The sequence below is a fragment of the Condylura cristata genome, unplaced genomic scaffold, assembly GCF_000260355.1.
Source record: "Condylura cristata isolate star-nosed mole 26May11 unplaced genomic scaffold, ConCri1.0 scaffold00021, whole genome shotgun sequence".
Taxonomy (NCBI): Eukaryota; Metazoa; Chordata; class Mammalia; order Eulipotyphla; family Talpidae; genus Condylura; species Condylura cristata.
The window spans coordinates 472,082-490,813 of NW_004567122.1; the positions used below are offsets into that span (position 1 = coordinate 472,082).

General features: G+C 63.3%; 1 protein-coding gene across 3 annotated transcripts in view; it reads left to right on the top strand.

Moving 5' to 3' along the window:
• The window catches only part of NFKB1 (nuclear factor of kappa light polypeptide gene enhancer in B-cells 1), a 73,909-nt gene that overhangs the window by 20,028 nt on the left and 35,149 nt on the right, over positions 1-18,732 (top strand). For all 3 annotated transcript variants that reach the window (XM_012727850.1, XM_004686453.2, XM_012727851.1), the window contains one exon: positions 3,332-3,430. In XM_012727850.1, the coding sequence (XP_012583304.1) occupies positions 3,332-3,430 (99 nt within the window). The remainder of the gene's footprint in view (positions 1-3,331; positions 3,431-18,732) is intronic.

Sequence of the window (18,732 nt, forward strand, 5' to 3'; positions counted from 1 at the left end):
GGGGTGGGGACTTGCTTGTTAAATGTTAGCTCCATCTGTTACACGGTCCCAGCTCCAGCACAAAGAATGATGAATAGGAAGTAGCTGATGCAGAACATCGATGACCTGCCAAGTCATGTCACAACTGCGTGCCCACCTGACGTTTCTCTTTGTCGTCCTGCAAACGCAGGAGAGCTCCTGGGAACCTCAGTTAGTAACAGACACTCAGGTTCCTGCTGTCTCCGCCCCAGAGCTTCTCTGATCCCCCGGAAGGGGCGGAGCCTGTCCCGCCCACTCGGAGCTAGAAGCGAGCACGGGACACCAGGGTCCACCCGTAGATGTGTCCACCTGCTCGTGGGCTGCATAGCCCATCTCCTTCCCTGGGGGTGCCAGCCTCCTCTGTCCTGACCTTGCACCTGCAACCCGAGAGTCAAAAAGTACCGGTGGGAATAAAAGAAGTGTGAGGCACTCTGGAGTTCCCTTCCCTCCGGTGTTAACTGGAGAGTCGGCCTTTCTGGAGCCGGGAGGGAAGCCAGGCCTGGCTCGGGCTCTGCCCCTTACCACGGGGTGCTCTCGTGGCGCCTGGACAGGCAGTGGCCTCCCCACTTGCCCCAGCTCTGTGGAGAGAGATGTACTGGAAATTGGATGGGATGCTGTCTGAAAGAGAGGAAGAAGAATCTGAATCGTTTGGCTGCAGGGGACTTCAGTTATCAGGAGTGGAGTCCTCCGATTGGGTGTGCTGACCACGCTTGTGGGGTCACAAGGGGCCGGTTTGCCCCGCATACACATGCTTCTTAGTGGCTGTGCTGAGGGAAAGTGACCTGACACTGTGACATTTAACAAGGGCCAGCTAGGTTGAAAGCTCGGTCAAGACACCAACTGTGGGCACTATAGTCATGGCGTCATATACATATTGGGCTCAGCCAGCATTTGAAGGCGCTAAACGTCGTAATTACGACCAAATACCCTGTAAGTCTGAAAGGAGATGCCAGTTCTTGATGAGGCACAGAAGTGCCCTAGGAGTCTTGAGGGGGTTGCCCTGATGACTCGCAGGCCCCAGGTGACCTTCCAGAGGCAGTGGCTTCCCGGTCTCGGCCCTTCTCCCCAGGCCCTCCCAGCACAGGATCACACACTGCTGCCTGGCCTTGTGGACATTTTTTTAGCATGTAAGATCTGGGTCACCGTGACTGAGAAATCAGCCAAAATCTACATATCTGACAAAATGGGTGTCTCAGCACCCAGTGCAAGGCAGAGCTGCGGTCAGCACAGCCCCCTTGCACAGCCCAGGAGTCCCAAGGGCGGCTGCGCTCTGAGTGGCCAGGGGGCTGGGCAGCGTCACAGTGAGGGCTTGGCTCACTCTCAGTGCAGGGCTCCAGCACCCACCTGAGGAGAAAGTGCCCTGGTTGTTTTGGTGTCTGGCGTGAGTGAAAGTAAGGGCTGTGTGTCAGGCAACCTTTCTGCCCGGCCTTAGCCTTTGAGGTCGATGACTCATACTGAGAAGGGGAGCTGCTGAGATGAGTAGCTGAGGATGGCGAACGCTTCATCTCAAAGGTTCAGAGCCAAACCCACCTAACGCTGCCCTTGAAAACATCCTACCTTCCTAAAAATAATAATGAGTTCCCATTCTCCGGGTCAAAATTCCTTCGCACGAACTTTAGAGACCCTCACGTCTCCTTGGCCGCTCAACTCAGGCGAGCTGTTAGACACAGCTGTGCTCTGCCCGACGCCGGTGGGAGGGGAGAGTGCGTGGAGACATTTCTCCTCCTGTCCAAAGGGAGTTTTTGGAATAGAAATAAAGTTCTTCCTCGCTAATTTTTTAGAAATAACAACGAGAAAATGTGCTTTTTTTGCCGGGGTCTCCTGGCCACAGGGCTCCCAGCTGTGTGATGTCGCAGCAAGGCCAGTCATCTTTGGGGCTTCAGTTCTGGTTATTGTTATTCAGTGCTCACCCTGCAGGGCGGTTGAGCGCTGACTTTGTGCTTAAATTGGAAGCAGTGTCAGCCTCCACCTGGAAGGTTGGTCACTCCTGGGCCCGTCGCCCCTGCCCTGTTAGAATTTGCGCGTAATTATTGAACAGAGCAAACAGCCTTTCTCTGCACAAGGTACAGGGCTGAATTTGTGCCACAGCTTGTAGTTTGAATTCGTGGGGAGCAGCACAGAGCACCGCCCTACCAGACTCCTGACTACCTGCTCCTCAGGGGCTCCCGGATCTGGTTCTGAACCTCCAGGGTACTGGGCCAGCCACTTCGGGTTCCGCGCCCCAGATGCGGGGACCCGCGAAGCCTGCCCTGGGGCTGCCCTGTTGGAAATCAGAGAGTTTGCAGCCCCTGGGGACAGTTCCAGGTGCTGGGGGAGATGTGGCCAGGACGCTGGGGCCACTCAGACCCTGGAGACGTCAGGGAAAGGAACGCAGACAGGCGCCCCAGGAGCCCTGGGCGTCCTGCCCCACGGCTGTGAGCTGGGCTCCCCGGGAGCAAGTAGATGAGCAGGGAGCCGCGCCCTCCAGCGTAGCCCCTTCTCTCCAACGGGGTGAGTTTGAAACTTGCAGAAACATGTCTGTTAAGTGACTCGTGTCATCACAAACTCCTCTCGCTCCCCCAGCTGGCTGACCCCGTCTGGAGGTCCACTGCCGCCCTCACGGTGGGATGACAGCTGTCCTGGTTTTGCACGCCCTCTTTGTAACTGGCAGCTTTGTGAGTCGTGAAAAGCCAGGACTGGAGTTGGTCCTGAGGAGGGCACTTAGGTGTGGGTCAGCCGTGGCTGCCCTTGGAGACCTCCAGCTCAGTCCCCTTTGCCTTGCTGCATCTGCAGGGTCCTTGAGCACCGACGTTTAAAGGGGCCGTCTGGTTTGGGGTTCATTATGACCAAAATTAATATCGAAGTTAATAGCACCCGCTAGAGCTGGACAGAATCAGAGACCTTGTCTTCTGAACTGTGGAGAACAGCCAGCCATGCGTGGGCTCCGGCATAGCTGGCCTTGAAATGCTGCTGTTCCCACGTTCCCTCCTGCGCCCACCAGTCAGAGCAGATGAAGGAACCCCTTTAAGCGAGGGCCGAGGAAGCGTGACGCTGAGTAACACAGGCAAGTGCAGAGCGTGGCAGCGGGAACTTGAGACCAGAAGCTGAGTCTGTGCGTGCCCCGGCACGCCTGGCCCCCGCCTCAGCCCAGCCCTTCTCACAGGTGCTGCGGGCGGGCAAGAAGCTGCGTCAGCTGACATGGTGCTAAGATGAGGGGGACCTGGGGAAGGGCCTCTGAGGCGCGGGCTCTTCCCCACCCCAGGGTGTGCAGCTGTGTCCCTGTAGGCCTCAGTACGTGCCTCTCAAACGTGCTGGCCCTCTGTTCCCCTTGCAGAGAGGATTCCGTTTCCGTTATGTGTGTGAAGGCCCATCGCATGGCGGACTCCCCGGCGCCTCCAGTGAGAAGAACAAGAAGTCCTACCCTCAGGTCAAAGTAGGTTCCGCGAGCCGCGCGTGCATCGGAGCGCAGGAAGCAGGGGGCAGCTTCCACGCACTTCCGCTTGCTGTTACCCCGAGCTGAAGCTTCAGCCTGGCGCTTATAATGTTGAATAGAAATAAGGGCCTCAGACCCAGGTCCTCGCTGCGTGCCTGACGGGGCGGGCGGGGGGTCAGGCACCAGCGCATGGTCTGGCCCTCTCCACATGGCCAGGCCCTTGCTGTTTGCTACGTGAGAACGCGTTTCTGCCCCCTTGAGTCTTCATTTTCGTAGTGCAAGGTCTCATCTGCTAGACTGAACCATCGTGTTATAGACAAGACAGTTGGCAGTTGTGTGCAGTCCTTTGTTTTAGTCCAATGGTTCAAGGCTTCCAGGGGTACCGCGTCTGTCTGTCAGTGAGGCATGAGGGTAGCCGGCGGCCAGAGTCCTCCAGGATGCCGTCTTGTCTCTTCCCGCTGCTCACCCCTCTGAGCCCAGCCGTTCTGACCTCTGCCCCTGTTCCGGACCAGACTCTGGGCTGTGACATGCTCCTTAGCTCTGGGGTGAGACGTCCCCGCTGCAGAAGGTCACAGGGTGTGGCCTCGTGTATGGCGGCCGCAGCTCTCCAGACTGCGGCGCCATGGACAGGAGGCCTTTGTGCATTCGGAGCGCTGGGGGTGAGAGCCGCCTGTTCAGCTCACAGGCCCCAGGCGCGGGCTCGAGCTGGCAAGGGGGGGGAGGGGCATGTGGGGGGCGGGGGGGGGCAGCGAGAAGGGGTGAGCAGCTGCTAAGTTACCAAGACTTGCCAGATGCCCCGCCCACTCTCCTGCGCCCACGGGGTCCCTCAGTGCAGCCTGTGAACACGGGGTCCAGCGATCCACGGCTGCCGGGTGAGCCCCGACGTAGCACCTGTGCGCCGGGTGCAGGGCAGGGCCAGGAGGACCGCGGGGAGCAGGCAGAGCCGCACTGCCAGGAACCGGGCAGGGGGGCCTGTGCGGCCTCGGGGTGTCTCTCCCGCCCCTGTGTGCTCGCGTGCGCGGGTTCCCGCGTGGACGCCGGTGACAGGACTGCAGAACTCGCATCATGCGAAATCCGGGGAGAGCTGGAGGGCGTTTTCAGGACTGATGGCACGAGTCACAGACTGGTGTTTTCATGAGTTGTTTCCTTCTATCGCTCGGGCTTTGTGGCTGAGTAACAACTCCTGACGGCAACGCTAAGGCTGTTGTGGATTTATTGCCTCATAAAAAGTTTTATGCGGCCCTTTGCGCTCGGTCTCCACACCTCCCGAGCGGCGACTCCTCCAGTGTGCGCAGCCGTGGAGAGACGCAGCGCCCAACAGCACACGCTCCTCGAGGCTGTTTCTGCATCGCGGAGGGTGACCCCAAGCGGGCGGAGCGCGTCTGCCTCCAGTGCCTGGGACCTGAACCTTCTCCTCTGTATGCTTTTCTGTAAAAAGCCGAGACGCCAGGCTGTGGAATCGCCAAGTGTAGTGTTGGGCAAACATGTACCTTTTCGTGATTGTTGGTGGTTACTTCTTACTCTCAAGATCACCGTAATGTCTTCCAGAGCCTCTGAGCAGGTGCTCCTGGTCAGTGTGGAGAAAGCTAGAGGAGAGAAGGGCACGCAGACTGAGCCGCCGTGAGTCTGTGGCACTGGGCTCAACTGCCTGGGTGTGAACTGCTGCCAAAGAGAAAGTGAAAGTGGGGATGCGTCTTCCAGTCTTCCAGGCCGGGAAGCTGCAGGCCTCTGGCCCCTCACCCTGCCCTGGGGGCAGGCTGGTTGGGGAGCACCTCATCACCCCGAATCCTTCAGGAGCTTTAGTGACAGGCTGTAACGTGTAGTGGAGAGACTGGCGTGCTTCTGTCCGGGCAAACGGGCTCAGGGCCTGCCTTGCCCTCCCACGGCCTCCTGTTCGCCTTCCTTCCGCCTTGCTGCCTCCCTGGCAGTGTGGGGGAGGGCCCCCAGCAGGGCCCCTGAGGACCGCAGGGACTGGCTGTGGCTGGGAGACGCAGGCCGAGGCCCAAGTGCTCCCCGCGCCTCGAGGTGGCGTCCCGGCTGGGTCAGCATGCTCCTCCCCCTGGTCTCGAGCTCGGCGGGCCGCCCCAACGCTCGTCTTCTGGGGACTTCGCGGCGTGCTGAGAGCCTCTTAGGATAGGCCGGCGCAGGCCCGCTCTGGGCTGCGCCCACCTGGCCGAGATGACTTCAGAAGCGGACTGTGTGTCCCCCCGAGCCCCACGTTCTCCTGGGGAGAAACCCCATTGCATTCTTCAGAGTCTTCTGTCTGGAGGGTCTTCACATTCTTGCTAGAAAATTGCTTTGCTTACGTAAAATACTTAAAAGCGTATGGAACGATTACCACTGGACACAGCAGCCGCCACGCTTTGCAGCGGGACGCCTTCTGGCGCGGGTGCTCCAGCCGCGCTCTCCGGCCCCGGCTGGTCTCGGGGCAGAGTCACTGTGGACTCGGCAGCAGGAAGGAAAGTCCGGAGCCCGCCGTGGGCTCACAGGCATTAGTGGTCTGTCGGAGAGCCAGGCGCCCAGGCGGGGAGGCCGGACCCCAGCCCCAGGTGTCTGCCCGCTTCCTCTTGCCTCTCTGCGGCGTGCTGTTCTCGGGTCTGGGCCGCCGCCTGCCTTTATCCCACCCCTCTAGGCCCGGTGTCCACAGTCACAGGCGTGCCAGCCCCTCGGCTTGAGACCCCCACGCTCAGGAGTGGTCAGGCCTGAGGGTGGCAGAGAGGGGGAGCAGGGCATCTGGCTCCCGACGCCGCCCCGCCCAGAGAGCCACCCTGGCCCCCGTGCAGGTCAGCTGCTACTCTGAGCGCTCCGTTTTATCTTGGATGTGTGAACAGTTTCTAGTGCATCACTATTGAACAAAAATGCGGCATTTTCAAGAAAATTAATGCTGCGTTCAACTCTGATTTCTTTCCATGGGAGGCCTCCTCTCCGGGCGGGTCAGACACAAGCTGGGCCCCGTGAGGGTGGGACGCGCCTCCTGCCCCACTGGCGCCTCCTGAGCAGGGGCTGAAAGCCCCTGACCCACAGCAAAAACGGTGCTCAGCGACCACCTGGGCGCAGCAGCCGGCAGGCGTGGGGCCTCCGCAGAGGGCTGCCGGTCAGGTGTCGGTGACGTTGCGGTGGCCCTGTGCAGCCTCCAGCTCAGGCGCCCCGTTCTCCTCTCACCCAGGCTCCTGGGAGTGGCTGGCAGGAAAACCCCGGCACCCCAGGCCGAGCCTGCCCCTGCCTGTCTGTGACTCAGTGGCGTGCCCACTTTTCCCGAAAGTTGTGCACGAGACTTTTTTTTCAGCAGACTGCCTTCCTCTTCACAGAGGCGGAAAGGGGACATGCTCTCTCGGGCTCCCCCCCACGGGGCAGGAAGCCACCAGCCCGTGCAGCCCACCCCTCCCCAGCCCACGCTATGCCGCACAAAAGCCTCAGCAGCGCTCGGGATCCTGGGATGGAAGCGCCTCGGGTCGGGAGTGCGGGCGGCGCGCCAGAGGCCGGCTCCAGCCGCCTTCCCCGGAAGTGCTGCCGCGTGTTCCTCTCCTGGCCTTGATGCTGAGCAGCAGGGTGTGCTGCCACGCGGGCCCAGCAGCCCCCAGCCCCGCCTCGGTTCTGCGTCTTAATCTCCACTCGGTGCCTCGCAGGTAAACGCAGGAGGACGATGCTGGCCCGCTAGAGCAGGCTGAGGGCGGGTTCCAGCACAGCGAGATTTGCGCAGCTCCTGCTCGGCTCCCGCTCTGGCCCGGCTGTCTGACCTGGTAGCTTTGCCACTTTAAGGCGCCGCTTGGGAGGCTGATTTTCAGTCGTGTCTGACTCAGGTCCTCAGAACAGCCAGGAAGGCGCGCCCCAGGCCTCAACAAGGCAGCACGCAAGATGTGGCCGGCGCGCTCCCCTATACTCTGCTCGGCCCGGCGTGGGACCCTGGGCCTGCGTGTGTGTGTGCGTGTGTGCGTGTGTGCGTGCGTGCGTGCGTGCCCGTTTCTCTGGGAGGCGAGTGTAACTTTCTACCACATGCTCAGACATCATTGAGAACTAGCCCTGTACAGGACGTGTCGCGCCAGCTTTTGATAGCAGACAGCTGGAAAGCCGGTGTACAGGGAACATCTTTCAGGTTTAAAATTTTTACATTTTGTGCTTTTCAAATGTGGTGTCTGCATTTTGCCTTTGTACCCATTTAGGCAAGATCAGACGCTGTGTTTTGTCCAGCGCAGCCCAGGAAAGCCCCCCTGTGGGGGCAGGCCGGTGGGCAGAGCGGAGCCTCCCTGACACAGTCCGGGCAGGAGCACCCCCCCCCCACCTTTGCTCTCCTACTCCGGCAAGAGATGCTGGCGTGGGACAAGGGTGTGGCTTCGGGGTTCCCGTGGCAGCACCACTGACCCCGGCGTCAGGCCCCCTCCAGGCAAGCCCCCCACCCTGCCCCTGCCCCAGCACCGTGTGGCCTCCAGGTCCCTCTCCCTCCACCTGGCTGCAGAGGTTCGCGTTTGGCCCCTGGAACAGCACTTTGCCTGTAGACGCGTCGCAGCGGCCTCCACAGTCCCTGAAAGTTACGTGTTCAGAGTCTCCCCTGTGAACGGAAAAGCCGCTCTCTAGAGTCAGCTTGTGCACAGGTCTCAGCTGGGAGACTGAGCCCCGAGACGCAATGGAGGCGCCGCCGCTTAAACGCACAGACGTCGGAGTCTGACGTTTTGTTCCTTGCCGTCCCGGGGCTGCTCATTCTCGGGCTGCCTTGCTCTGGGGGTTCCAGGCCAGAACCCCTTTTCTGTATTTGCCCCCACGAGGGGTCAAGGGGTCTCACAGGAGACACGTGCAGTCAGACATGCCCCTCGGCTTCCGGTTCTGTCCCCCAGGGAATGGTGATAGGAAATGCCGCTGTCCTGCACAATGGGGTCTCTCCACTGTGGGCACCCCCTGAGCACTCGCGCACCCGGGAGACGAAACGGCTCAGGGAAGTGGGGACGACGATGCAGCCGCGTTCCTGTCCGGATGTATTTCGGCTCCTGGGCACTGTGGGGACCGTTACATTTAGTGCTCAGGGCCTGGCCTCACGGGGCCCAGAGTCTGGCGCTCGACCCCTGGCGAGCTCAGAATCGGCCAGCAGTATCTCACCAGAGGCTGATGCCTCTGTGGGGTCCAGCCAGGGCGGTGACGATTGCCGGGATTCGTGCCTTACAGTGCCGAGACGGCAGCAGACGAGCCGAGCCGTGCACGGTGTCCCCTTGGAGCAAATGCTGTGCCACCTTGAAAACAAACCTAAAAAACTGGCTGGGTTGGCACCCGGGGCCTGCTGCTTGCCTGGTCACTGGCGTGTCTGACGGGGCTGCGCGGAGCCTGTTTCAGAAAGCAGAGCGCCACCTTCGCGCTCCTCCCCGGCACCTGAGCCTGCCGGCCGGCGGCCCCTCGGCAGCGCCCGTGAGCACCAGGGTGGCCCTTGCCCATCACGCTGTGCGTGCCGAGGGTAGAAACTGGTGGTTTGCTCTCGTGCGCTTTTTCTTTTTGTGGGAATTCTTGTGTCTAACAAGCGAGCATTCTTCCTCACTTGCTTGACCAGTTGCACTCAGTACCGACATACCCGGTGGGTCGCGTTGCTGTCCGCCGCCGTCGGCCACGCCGCCAGGCGCGTGTGCCCACGAGACACCCAGCCAGCGGGGTCCAGGCCGCGCCCATGCGTCCCGCCGGGCGCACCGTCCCCGCCCTGGTGCCGGCTGCAGTCTCTCCACAAGGCCTGGCCCCGTCCTTGGGGAGGTCTCGGCTGAGTGGAGCAGAGCTGGCCCCTGGGCTCCAGCGCCTGCCTGCAGGGAGCCGGACCCCCACCCCCAGCACATTCTATCGGCCGGTGGAGGCCTCCTCAAATCCGCAGTGACAGGGAGTGGTGATACCAAATAATTTGACTTCAAAGTGAGCTTCCAGAGCTGGGGCAAAGGCTAAATTCCTGAGCAATGCTGTTGGAAAGCAGAGCAGGCGTCCAGAAGACAACGTGCCACAGCGCGGGGCGGAGAGACACCAGCCAGAACTCGGACTTGCCCTGGCGCGGGGCTCACCCGAGCCAGCAGTGAGACAGGCTGCCGGACCCGTCCCCGACTGGGCTGTGTCGACACAGGTACAGTCTGGGGGGCCAAGGAGGCCTCGGCCCCGCCCCAGGCTGTGTCAAAAGGCCGCCGGTTATCAGTGTGCTCCCACCCCGCTGGGCACGTTTTTAGAGCAATGGGTACCAACTGGACCGAGTTTGGTGCTGAGTGGTGACGGGCTCCAGCCTCCCAGAAGAGAGCGCTCGCTGAAGAGCGCGTGCAGAGTGGGGAGCCTGCCTGCCGGTGAACCCCCACGCTTGGCAAGGCAGAGCGAGCCACGTGACGGGCGGTGGGTGGAGCCAGGGTGTGTGGGTGTCTGAGGTCGGGCTGCCTAAGGGTGCCATCTGCAGCCCCAGGGCGGGGCTCTTTGCCCCCGAATAGTTCAAAAGCAAACCCTAGAAATCAGACTGTAAAGCTCGGGGTAGGGGGAGGCCCCAGCGGACTGCGGTGGGGGCCGCGGGGCCGTGGTGCGGGCATGTGGCGCCCTGCCTGAGAGGTGCCCTGCATTCCGAGCCACATTCGGTGTGGTAAACCCGCGTTAGCTCGGGGCACACGTAGCGGTGACTGGAAGATGCCGGTCGGGGAGGCTGGCCTGCGCCGGAGGAACAGGCTTCACAGCTGTAAGTTCCTTTCCATCATTCCTTGCAAAGCGGTTTTTCTATAACGGATCACAGCATCATAGCCGGGCAGATCAGTGTGTGGCTGCCACAGTTCTCTGCGAGATTCCCCGGGGGGATGCGGTGAGGAGCTTCCAGAGCGGGATGGGGGTGGCGGTTCCCCTCATGTGACACTTCGAGGGTGCTGTTCTGTCCTCGCTCCTCTCTGTGCCTGGGATTTACATTAACCAACAAAGTGGCCCTGAGAAATCAGACAAAGAAAATTTCCCACTTCTACTGACTTGTAATTCTCCTAATTTAGCAGGGGTTTTCCACAGGAAATCACAGAAGAATAGTTGAAAAGCTTTATCTTACGTCCTTTCCTGCTGGAGACAGGAGCAGCTAATTGTCCTTCTCCCGAGCGCCTGGCCTCACGCGCAGGCAGCTGTATTTACTGCGGGCCAAGGTAGATGCTACCTACAACGAGGCCCCGGTACTTTCACCCGCTGACAGCCATGCTACCTAGTGACTTCTCTAGCCCATGGGTTTCAGTGGAGGCGACAGCTTTCCTCAGGAAAATACCGTGACGGTGATTGTGCGCTTCGCGGAAAAAAGCCCCGTGTTTAATGCCCAGTAAGTTCGGGTATCACAGAGGCCAATTATATCTTAGTTACCCCCAAGTGTGTTGTTGCTAACAAGAATAATTCTTAGACGGTGACAAGGACGGTGGCTGGCGGGAGGGAGGGGGCGGTGCCGGGTGCGTCTGCAGAGGCCACAGAACTCTGAGGCGAGGCGAGGCGGGGCGAGGCTCTCTGTGGGCACCACGCCCCGAAAGCCAGTGCTGTGGACCCGGGGCGGGGGGGGGGTCAGTCAGCAACATTTTATAAAAATAAAACAAGTGTTGAGATCCCTTGGAACTCTTTTAAAAGGCTGTTCCAAACAGGACTTCCATTGCAGAGAAGCAGTTTCGCACCTACCTCGCTCGCACCTTCCCGTGGCCTCGTCCCCGGCGGGTTTTGTAAAGCGCCTCCACAGCCTGCAGGCTGAGTCCCCGCTGCCGTCCCTCCCTGCCGCGCCCTGCCTGAGAGGGAGAGGCGCCCTCCCGCTGCCCCCGACAGGCAGGAGCCGGCTGCCAGGCTGCGCCCGCTCCGACCGGCTGAGCGTGAGCGCTGTGGGAGCTCGATTCGGGCTTAACGACAAACGTTGAAATCTCGGCTAACACGAAGGTTTCTCTGTCTCTGAACTTTGATTTCCATGCTCTCAGACGCCCCGTTGCAACAGGTAACTTCCATGTTGACTGTGTGTTTTCTCAGTGTGTAACTGTGGTCAAGCGTACAGTGTTGACGATCCTAAAAGTCAGCGTGCCCGTCAGACACCTCCCGACTCACAAAATCTGTGATTTTAAACTTTGATTTCTTTTCTTTTTCTTTTCTCGGTTTGAGAGTGTGCTCTCTGGCTGTTGTCTGTGCGTCCTGTACATTTGAGCAGGGATCTGACCGTCTCAGAGCTAGAAGACACCAGACACTAGACAGTGATTCCAGAAAGGTCGGACGCAGAGGCCAGGGCAGGTGCCCCCAGGGTCACAGCAGGCTCTGGGGGGCTGAGAGCCACGGGGGCGCTGGGAGTGGCTGGCAGGGGCCCCCAGGAGCCAGCTGTTCTTCCCACAGCGCCCTGGGGTGGCGATTTGCTGTCCTGCCGAGGTGCTGACGAGCAGGGTGACCCAGCTCCGAGACGCTGGCCTCCCTCATGTCTGCCTCAACCGGGGTGCACTGGTGTACACGCACCAGCCCAGGGCCAGCTCAGGTGTCCGCCCGGCACATTCCGTGTTCCGGGGCCGCGTCAGGGTGGAAGCCACGGGAAGCGAGGCGTGACGGGGACGCCGCAGCCAGGTCTGTGCCGGCCCTGGCTGCCCAGCGGTCTCCTCCCGCTTCCCACCACGGGGCAGGCCTGCTGGCTGCTGTCCACTCTCCGCCCCCCAGGTCCCACCAGACACGGGACTCAAGGCTGCTTGGGTGTCCGGAGCCCAGCTGTGCACAGCCACTTTTCTCAATGGAAAGGGGAGTGTAAGTGCTTGGGAAAACATATTCACTTAAAACAAGCAAGGTGGCCCCTGCGGTTCCAGACCCAAGGCTGCGGGATGTGTCCCTGTCCGCACCTCTGCTGGGACCCTTCATTCGTGCCTCGGGACCCCGAGGTGTGTCCTGTCTAGGCTGGGGCCCGAGAGCCGCCTGCGTCCTCTGCCTTCCTCCACCAGTGCTGCTACCGGTCCTTCGAGCATGTGCAGGCCCAGGAGGTACTGGCCCGCGCCCAGGCTGGGGGAACACCGAGGTAGAGCGCTTTGTCCTCCAGGTCTGTCTGTCAGCTCATAGAGGAGCCGGCGCGTCGTCCGCTGTCTGAAGTAGGTCTCGGCGCCCTGTTTACGCCCAGACACAGGCCCGAAGGGCCTGCAGCTGCCGATGGAGACAGAGCAGGCATCAGTGAGCCGGTGATCAGGGACCGGCTCTCGTGGCCAGGGGCAGGTCGGAAACTCAGGTCTGACTAGAGGAAGCAGCAGAGAGTCAGCCGGGGCTTCTGTCAGGCTGAGTGGAGGTGGTGCCCAGAAACGCAGGGACTGGCCCAGGAGGGGCAGCGGCGGCCGGAGCCAGCAGGCCCTTCAGGAAAGCGGGGCGCAGGGTGGCAGGTGGGGCCGTGCGGACCCTCCCGAGCCGGCTGATCTTGAGACCAAGTGCAACAGCCACCCGAGCCAGCCTGCCCGCGGGCGTCTGAGCAGAGGCCATAAATCAAGCAAGGCACACAGCTCCGAGTTCTGGAACGTGCCTTGCAGCCGTGCGCAGGGAGCAGCTGAGTGTCCCAGTCAGGCTCTGTGCCGGGGGCGGCTCGGGCTCCAGGGCATCGTGCGTGCTCACACAGGCAGGGGCTTGGCGGGGCAGGCGAGCACGAAGTGGCAGAGCTAGAGGCCTGGGTAAACAGAGAGGGCGGGGGCGGCCCCGTGGAGGGGTGGAGGGGCGCAGTGTGCAGGGGCGCGGGGAGGGTGTGGGGCGGAGGGGTGTGGGGGTGGGGCCTGGGGTGGACCAGGGGATGGGGTGTGGGGGGGACCGGGGGTGGGGGGGTGGGTGGGGGCCCCCGGTGGGAGCCAGCGCCGGCTGAGACCATGAGAGCCGGGCCAGGTCATGTGCCCGAGATCGGGGCTGCTGCGCCAAGGTTGGGCGGCCAGGTAAGCGCGGGAGAGGCAGCGTCCGGTGGGTGGCAGGACAGGCGGGGCCGAGGCCCGGCCCTGCAGGCGGCCGGGCTGCGCCGTGTGGGAGCAGGGTTCTGTGGAGGACCGGGGGCGGCCGTGGGGCGGTCCCTGGCCGGCCAGGGGTCTCGGCCAGAGCAGTGGCTGCAGCAGGGGGTGGGGCGTGAGAGACACACGGGGAGCAGCACTCCCCGCGCCAGGCCGCGAGGCGAGGCCCTGGCCTTGCAGGTGACTTAGCTGGAGGCCTTAGCTGTTATCGTGGAAACTCTGAATCATTTAAACACCAAACAACAGTCGGTCGCCTGTATTAATCACGCAGCTTCGCTCCTGAGTGCCTGGGCAGGAGACGCAAGACTCGGCCTGCCCTGAGCGGGCTGGACCCGCAGAACAGGCCGGGCCGCGGGGCAGGCCAGGCCAGGGGCGCTCAGGGCCGGGCAGGCCGGGGCTCCGGCAGCCGGGGGGCAGGAGTGTCAGTGCAGGGTCTGTGCGGATCAGCCGCAGCACTCTCTGCTTTGCTGGGAAAGACTTCCGAGAGACGTGAGCCACAGGGCACAGGCAAGGACGAAGGGAGGGCTGCCTGGACGCCACGTGGCCGGCTTTCTGTTCGAGAAGAAACCAGGCCCCCAGGCAGGCTGGCGGTGTCTGTCATGGGGGCACCCTCACGTCACAGACAGCGGCCCGGGTGGCGGCAGGCCTGGCAGTCACCCACGCGCATCGGGCCGTGTGGAAGAAAGGGGGCAGCTCTGAGCAGCTCTGCGTGGCGTCACGGGAGTGAGGGTGAAGGCCGCTTGGAGAAGGCGCCCTCGGTCCCAGCAGGACGCAGGGCCCATGAGAGCGGCTGGTCGGGCCGAGGGCCCCGTCTAGGCTCTCGCCCCGATGACCTGTGTGAACGTCCGTGTGTGATCTGTAAAGTAGGCATGATGGTGCCAACCCCGTGTCTGCGGTCATAGGGGCCCAGGGTGGGCATGTCGGGGGCTGTATAAATAAGAAGAGCCCCGGTGTGGCCACTGGCCTGTGTGCCAGGCACTGCCACATGCCACACGGCCTGAGGTCCCGCTGTCACCCCTTGCGGGACAGGTGAGCTCCCTGCTCCCCAACCCTGCTCTGCCCGCTTCTCCCTTCCGGTCCTTGCTCCCTTTCCTCCCCTCCCTCTTCCTCAGTTCCCTCCCCCTCCACCCTTGTCCCTCCTCCGCTTGCTGCCCCCTCCCTCCCTCCCCTCCCCCACCCCCGGTTTTATAGCTGACTTGCAGCCCAGCAGACTGAGCACTTGGTTGAGCCATGCCCGTGGCCTGGTTGTACCTGTAAGGAGCCTTCAAAGCTGTGTGCCGCCTGACGGCCCGGGCAGGGTTTTCAGGAGTAACTGCCTGTCTGGGCCTCGCCTGACAAGGAGCGCGCCTGAGACTGACCGGGCAGGGGCTGTGCCGTGGACGGGGGCGCCGGCTCTGCAGGACAGAGCAGGTGCGGGGGGCCCCAGACTCGCCAGCAGTGGGAGGAGGCCCCAGCTCCCTCAGGCGCGAATGCGGGAGCCCACGGGCAGTCGGGCTGCTGCAGGGAACTCGCCCCTCCCTGCGCCAGCGCTGCAAGCTAGCCCTGTGGGCCTGTGCTCGGGCTCCATAAGACAGTCGCCGGCTGCAGCGAGCTGCCCAGCTCCAGTCACGGCCACCCAGACGTGGAGACCGTGGGCCGACGTGAGGAGTGCGGGCTCAAAGGTCGGGATTTGGGCCTCGGGTCTGGTCAGGGGAGGCGAAGCAGCAGCCGCCCCAGGAGGCAGGGCTGTGGCCCTGAACGCATCTGCCACAGGGCCTTTGCACGTGCTATTCCCAGCGCTGCTCTTCCCAGCAGCCCCGGCCCGCCCCCAACCCTGGTTACCCCAACACTCCAAAGCCCGGCTCCTGGGGTGGCGCACAGGTCGGTCACTGTCTGGACTGAGGGTAAAGCCCCGGCGGTCAAGGGTGGCCGTGCTGGATACTGGGCCGAGAGCCGCTTGGATGCTGTCTGGCGGGCTGGAGGCTGCGTGCAGTTGGCTCACATGGGCAGGGGCCGTGCTGGCAGCAAGAGCGTGTTTCCCTGGGAGAGAGGCGCCGGGCTGCGCCGCCCTGACTGGAGGGTGCGGGCCATCCTCCTCCTTGGGGAGGGGCAGAGAGGCAGAGGCTGTGTGCCCTGGTGATGGCAGGAAAGGCCGCTTCCCCTCTGAGCTTGCAGGCCACGGCGCCCGGTGGGCGTGGCCACGGTCAGCACCTCCCGGCCTCTGCCTAGACGTGTGGGCTGCACTGGCAGGTCTGGCTCGTACGCGTGGCCTTTCTCCCCACCTTCCCACGGAGCCTCGAGCCAGCGAAGCCTCCCGGCACGACCAGGGCCACTGTGGTGACCAGCGGGAGGACCACCTGGAGGGAGGCCCAGGCTGCTTTCCTCGACGGCGCCAGGAGCGCTATGGACCCCTCTCCCTCAAGGTCAGGCCTAAGGAAGCAATGTGTCACTGCCTGAATTTAGACACAGACAAGAGACCTGGTGGCTGGCTGAGGAGCCCCTGAGGGCCAGGCGCCACTGCCCGGGCTGCCGACGCGCCCAGGACGCAGAGCGGGCCCGGCTCCCTGTGGACCTTGCTACTGTTGCCGACACGGTCACTGCCGAGAAGCCCAGAGCAGAGGGCTCCTGTCACGTCTGCACTCGAGCTGCTCTGCCCACGGGGCGGCCATGTACTCAGTGGCAATGGACACTGCATTTCCGGCCCTAGCAAATCCTCGACTGCTCCTCTTGACCCATCCACCCTGCAGAGCCTGGCCGAGCTGTTGGAAGTGAAGGGCCTCTGACTGAGTGCAGCACCGCCCAGACCGGTTTCTATTTCTCGCTCAAAAAGAGGATCTAGTGCTTGGTCGTGGGGGACTGGACTCTCAAAACCCCGGAAGGAAGCCCCCCACCCCCACATCCAGTCCGACCCCTCCCCTGGGAGGCCCTGCTGCTCCACACAGAGCCCCCCTCAGGATCTCCACACATGAGGAGCAGAGCTTCCCCGGGGAGGGGTGGCCCCAGCTGGCTGTCCAACCTCTTCATGGAAACATCAGGGCAGTGGTGCCCCCCTCAAGGAGGGAGAGAGTGTCTGGGGCTGCGCTGTGCCGTGGCTCAGTCTGAAGACCCCACACACGTGTGGTGGCCTCCCCGTGGTCCCGAGACCCTGTGGCCAACCATCTCCATGAGCCCCAGCGCTGCCCACGGCCTCACAGGTGGTGACCTGTCCAGGCCTTGCCGTGGGCCCACGTGCGTCCAGGCTGGCCCTCAGGGCGCCACACTCAGGGCCCCTTTCCACACTTGCTTTCTACAAACTTAACTTTCAGGGAAACGACTCTTCGAGGGGCTGTGAAAAAGCCACCGGGGTTCGCCACGGAGTCAGTCTCCCCACCGGGTGCGGCCGCCCTCTGTCCCCCAGAGCTATGTTGGGTGCCACCGCCCCAGGAGGCCCCACTGTCTCCAGGACCCTTCCACCTAAGGACAGGGCCTCCCATCCCTGGCCTCACTTCAGCTTTCTTCTCTCAGTGTGTGTTCTGGAAAGTCCACAAAACCCAGGGGGCCCCTGCCGTTGCCCTGCGGTCGCCTGCCCAGCCGCGCCAGGCCCCGGTCTGCAGGTCGGTGGCTCGTTGCTCACTGAGACTTTCCCGGCCCTCACCTCAGACTCCCAGTTCCTCATTCTGCCTCAGTGCTGGGCAGTTGGGAAGGAGTTCAGAGCACCGAGGACTCGCCGCAGCCCACAGGCTGACTGCACACATTGGCCTCTGACATCAGGTCCGGCCTGGTCTCCAGAGGGAGGCCTCCGACCACCCAGCTGCAACACGCCTCACACTTCCTCACGCCCTGCGCTTCTGCGCTCGACATAGTAAGAGGGCACGTCTTGCCTGTGCGTGTGACGTCAGGGTCCTGGCCCGTGAGCCTCTGGAGCATGACGACATAACCAACACACCTCCGATGCTGGCACTGTCACCTGGAAATGAAGCCTGAGCACCAGGGTCTGTGGCTGGAGTGAACCCTCACTGCTCTCATAAAGACACTTGAGGGAGTTTAACCAGCAGCAGCGAGTCCCTGACGTCAACAGGGGAGTTATTCCTGACGGGACTTCTCTGGTTCTGGTGGTGCCCGCTGAAGACCCTCTGATGGCAGGCCTGCCACGCGGGACTGACCTCGTCCTCTGCACGCGCCCTGCAGATGCCGCCGTGCGCCCTTCCCGGGACTTCTTTATCTGGTCGCTGGTCGTCCCGGGGATGAGAAGACTGCTCCTCCCACGCCGTGCCAGCCTCCATCTGCAGAGCAGTCGTGGGCCTGCGGGACCTTGTGTGTGTTCACCATGCGCGGTTCGGCCTGGCCGGCAGCCACACGCACGTGGGGTGGGGCCCACAGCCCCTGACCTGCGTCCAGGCCGCATCCTGCCTGTGGAAGGGGGTGGAAAGGCTCCCCCTCTCAGCGAGAGCGGCTCACAGACCGTCCGCTCCTGGGGAGGCGCGGGAGGCCCAGGGGCCAGCGGCCCTGGCCGAGGTCCCCAAGGAGCCAACGCTGACAGCAGCGTAGCAGCGACCGCGGCTTGTTCAGGGCAAGACATCACTCCCAGGCCCTGCGCTGCTCGACTCCTCAACTCCCCAACTCTGGGAGTGAGACGGGAGGGGGGAGGCGGGGGCGCCCTAGTAAACCTGCCTCAGTGGGACGTGACCCCCTCTGACCACCCAGGCAGGGGCGCGGGGCCGTCTGCTGCCGAGAGTTGCAGCTTCTCTTCTGCCCCCCCCCCCCGCAGCAGGGGGCCTTTGCCGCTGCCGTGCAGGTGGGCAAGCCTGGGTACAGGCCGGGCATGGTGGGTGGGTTGGCGGCAGGGGCCTGGGCGGAGGCCGTGGGGTCCCCCGCCTGGACATGGCTGGGGAAGAGGGGCCTGGGGGGGGCCGAGTTGGCGGCAGGAGCCCGCCCGCTGGCGATTCCAGGCGGTGACAGTGGAGCGTGTGGTCTCTTCCCTGGTCTGGCTTGCGGGCTGGGGGTTTACTCTGGGGAGCCAGCTGGGGAGAAGGGGTGTCGGGCTCTCCAGCGCCGCCGGCACCTCTGGGTGTCGCCCTGCTACTGCTGTGGGCCCAGAGGGACTCCCTGCCGCGCGTGGTCGCGGTCACGGTGCCGTGGCCACCGCCGAGCGGCCCACGTGCCCGCGCGCACGCGCCCACCCGTGGCTACAGCCCGGCCGGGTGTTGCGAGGGTGGAAACACCTGTGGGGCGGTTGCCGGGCGACAAGCGCCGCCCCGTCTGCTGGGCTCGGGCTTTAAGTGCAGCTCCGCTCGCGCTGCGGCGCCTCCCCCGGGCTCCGACCCGCTGCAGAGGCAGAGGGCGATTTACTGGACGGCGCCCCGGAAGGCCCGCCGCCCCGCACGGGCGGTTGAGCCCAGGCGCCTCCCCCGGGCTCCG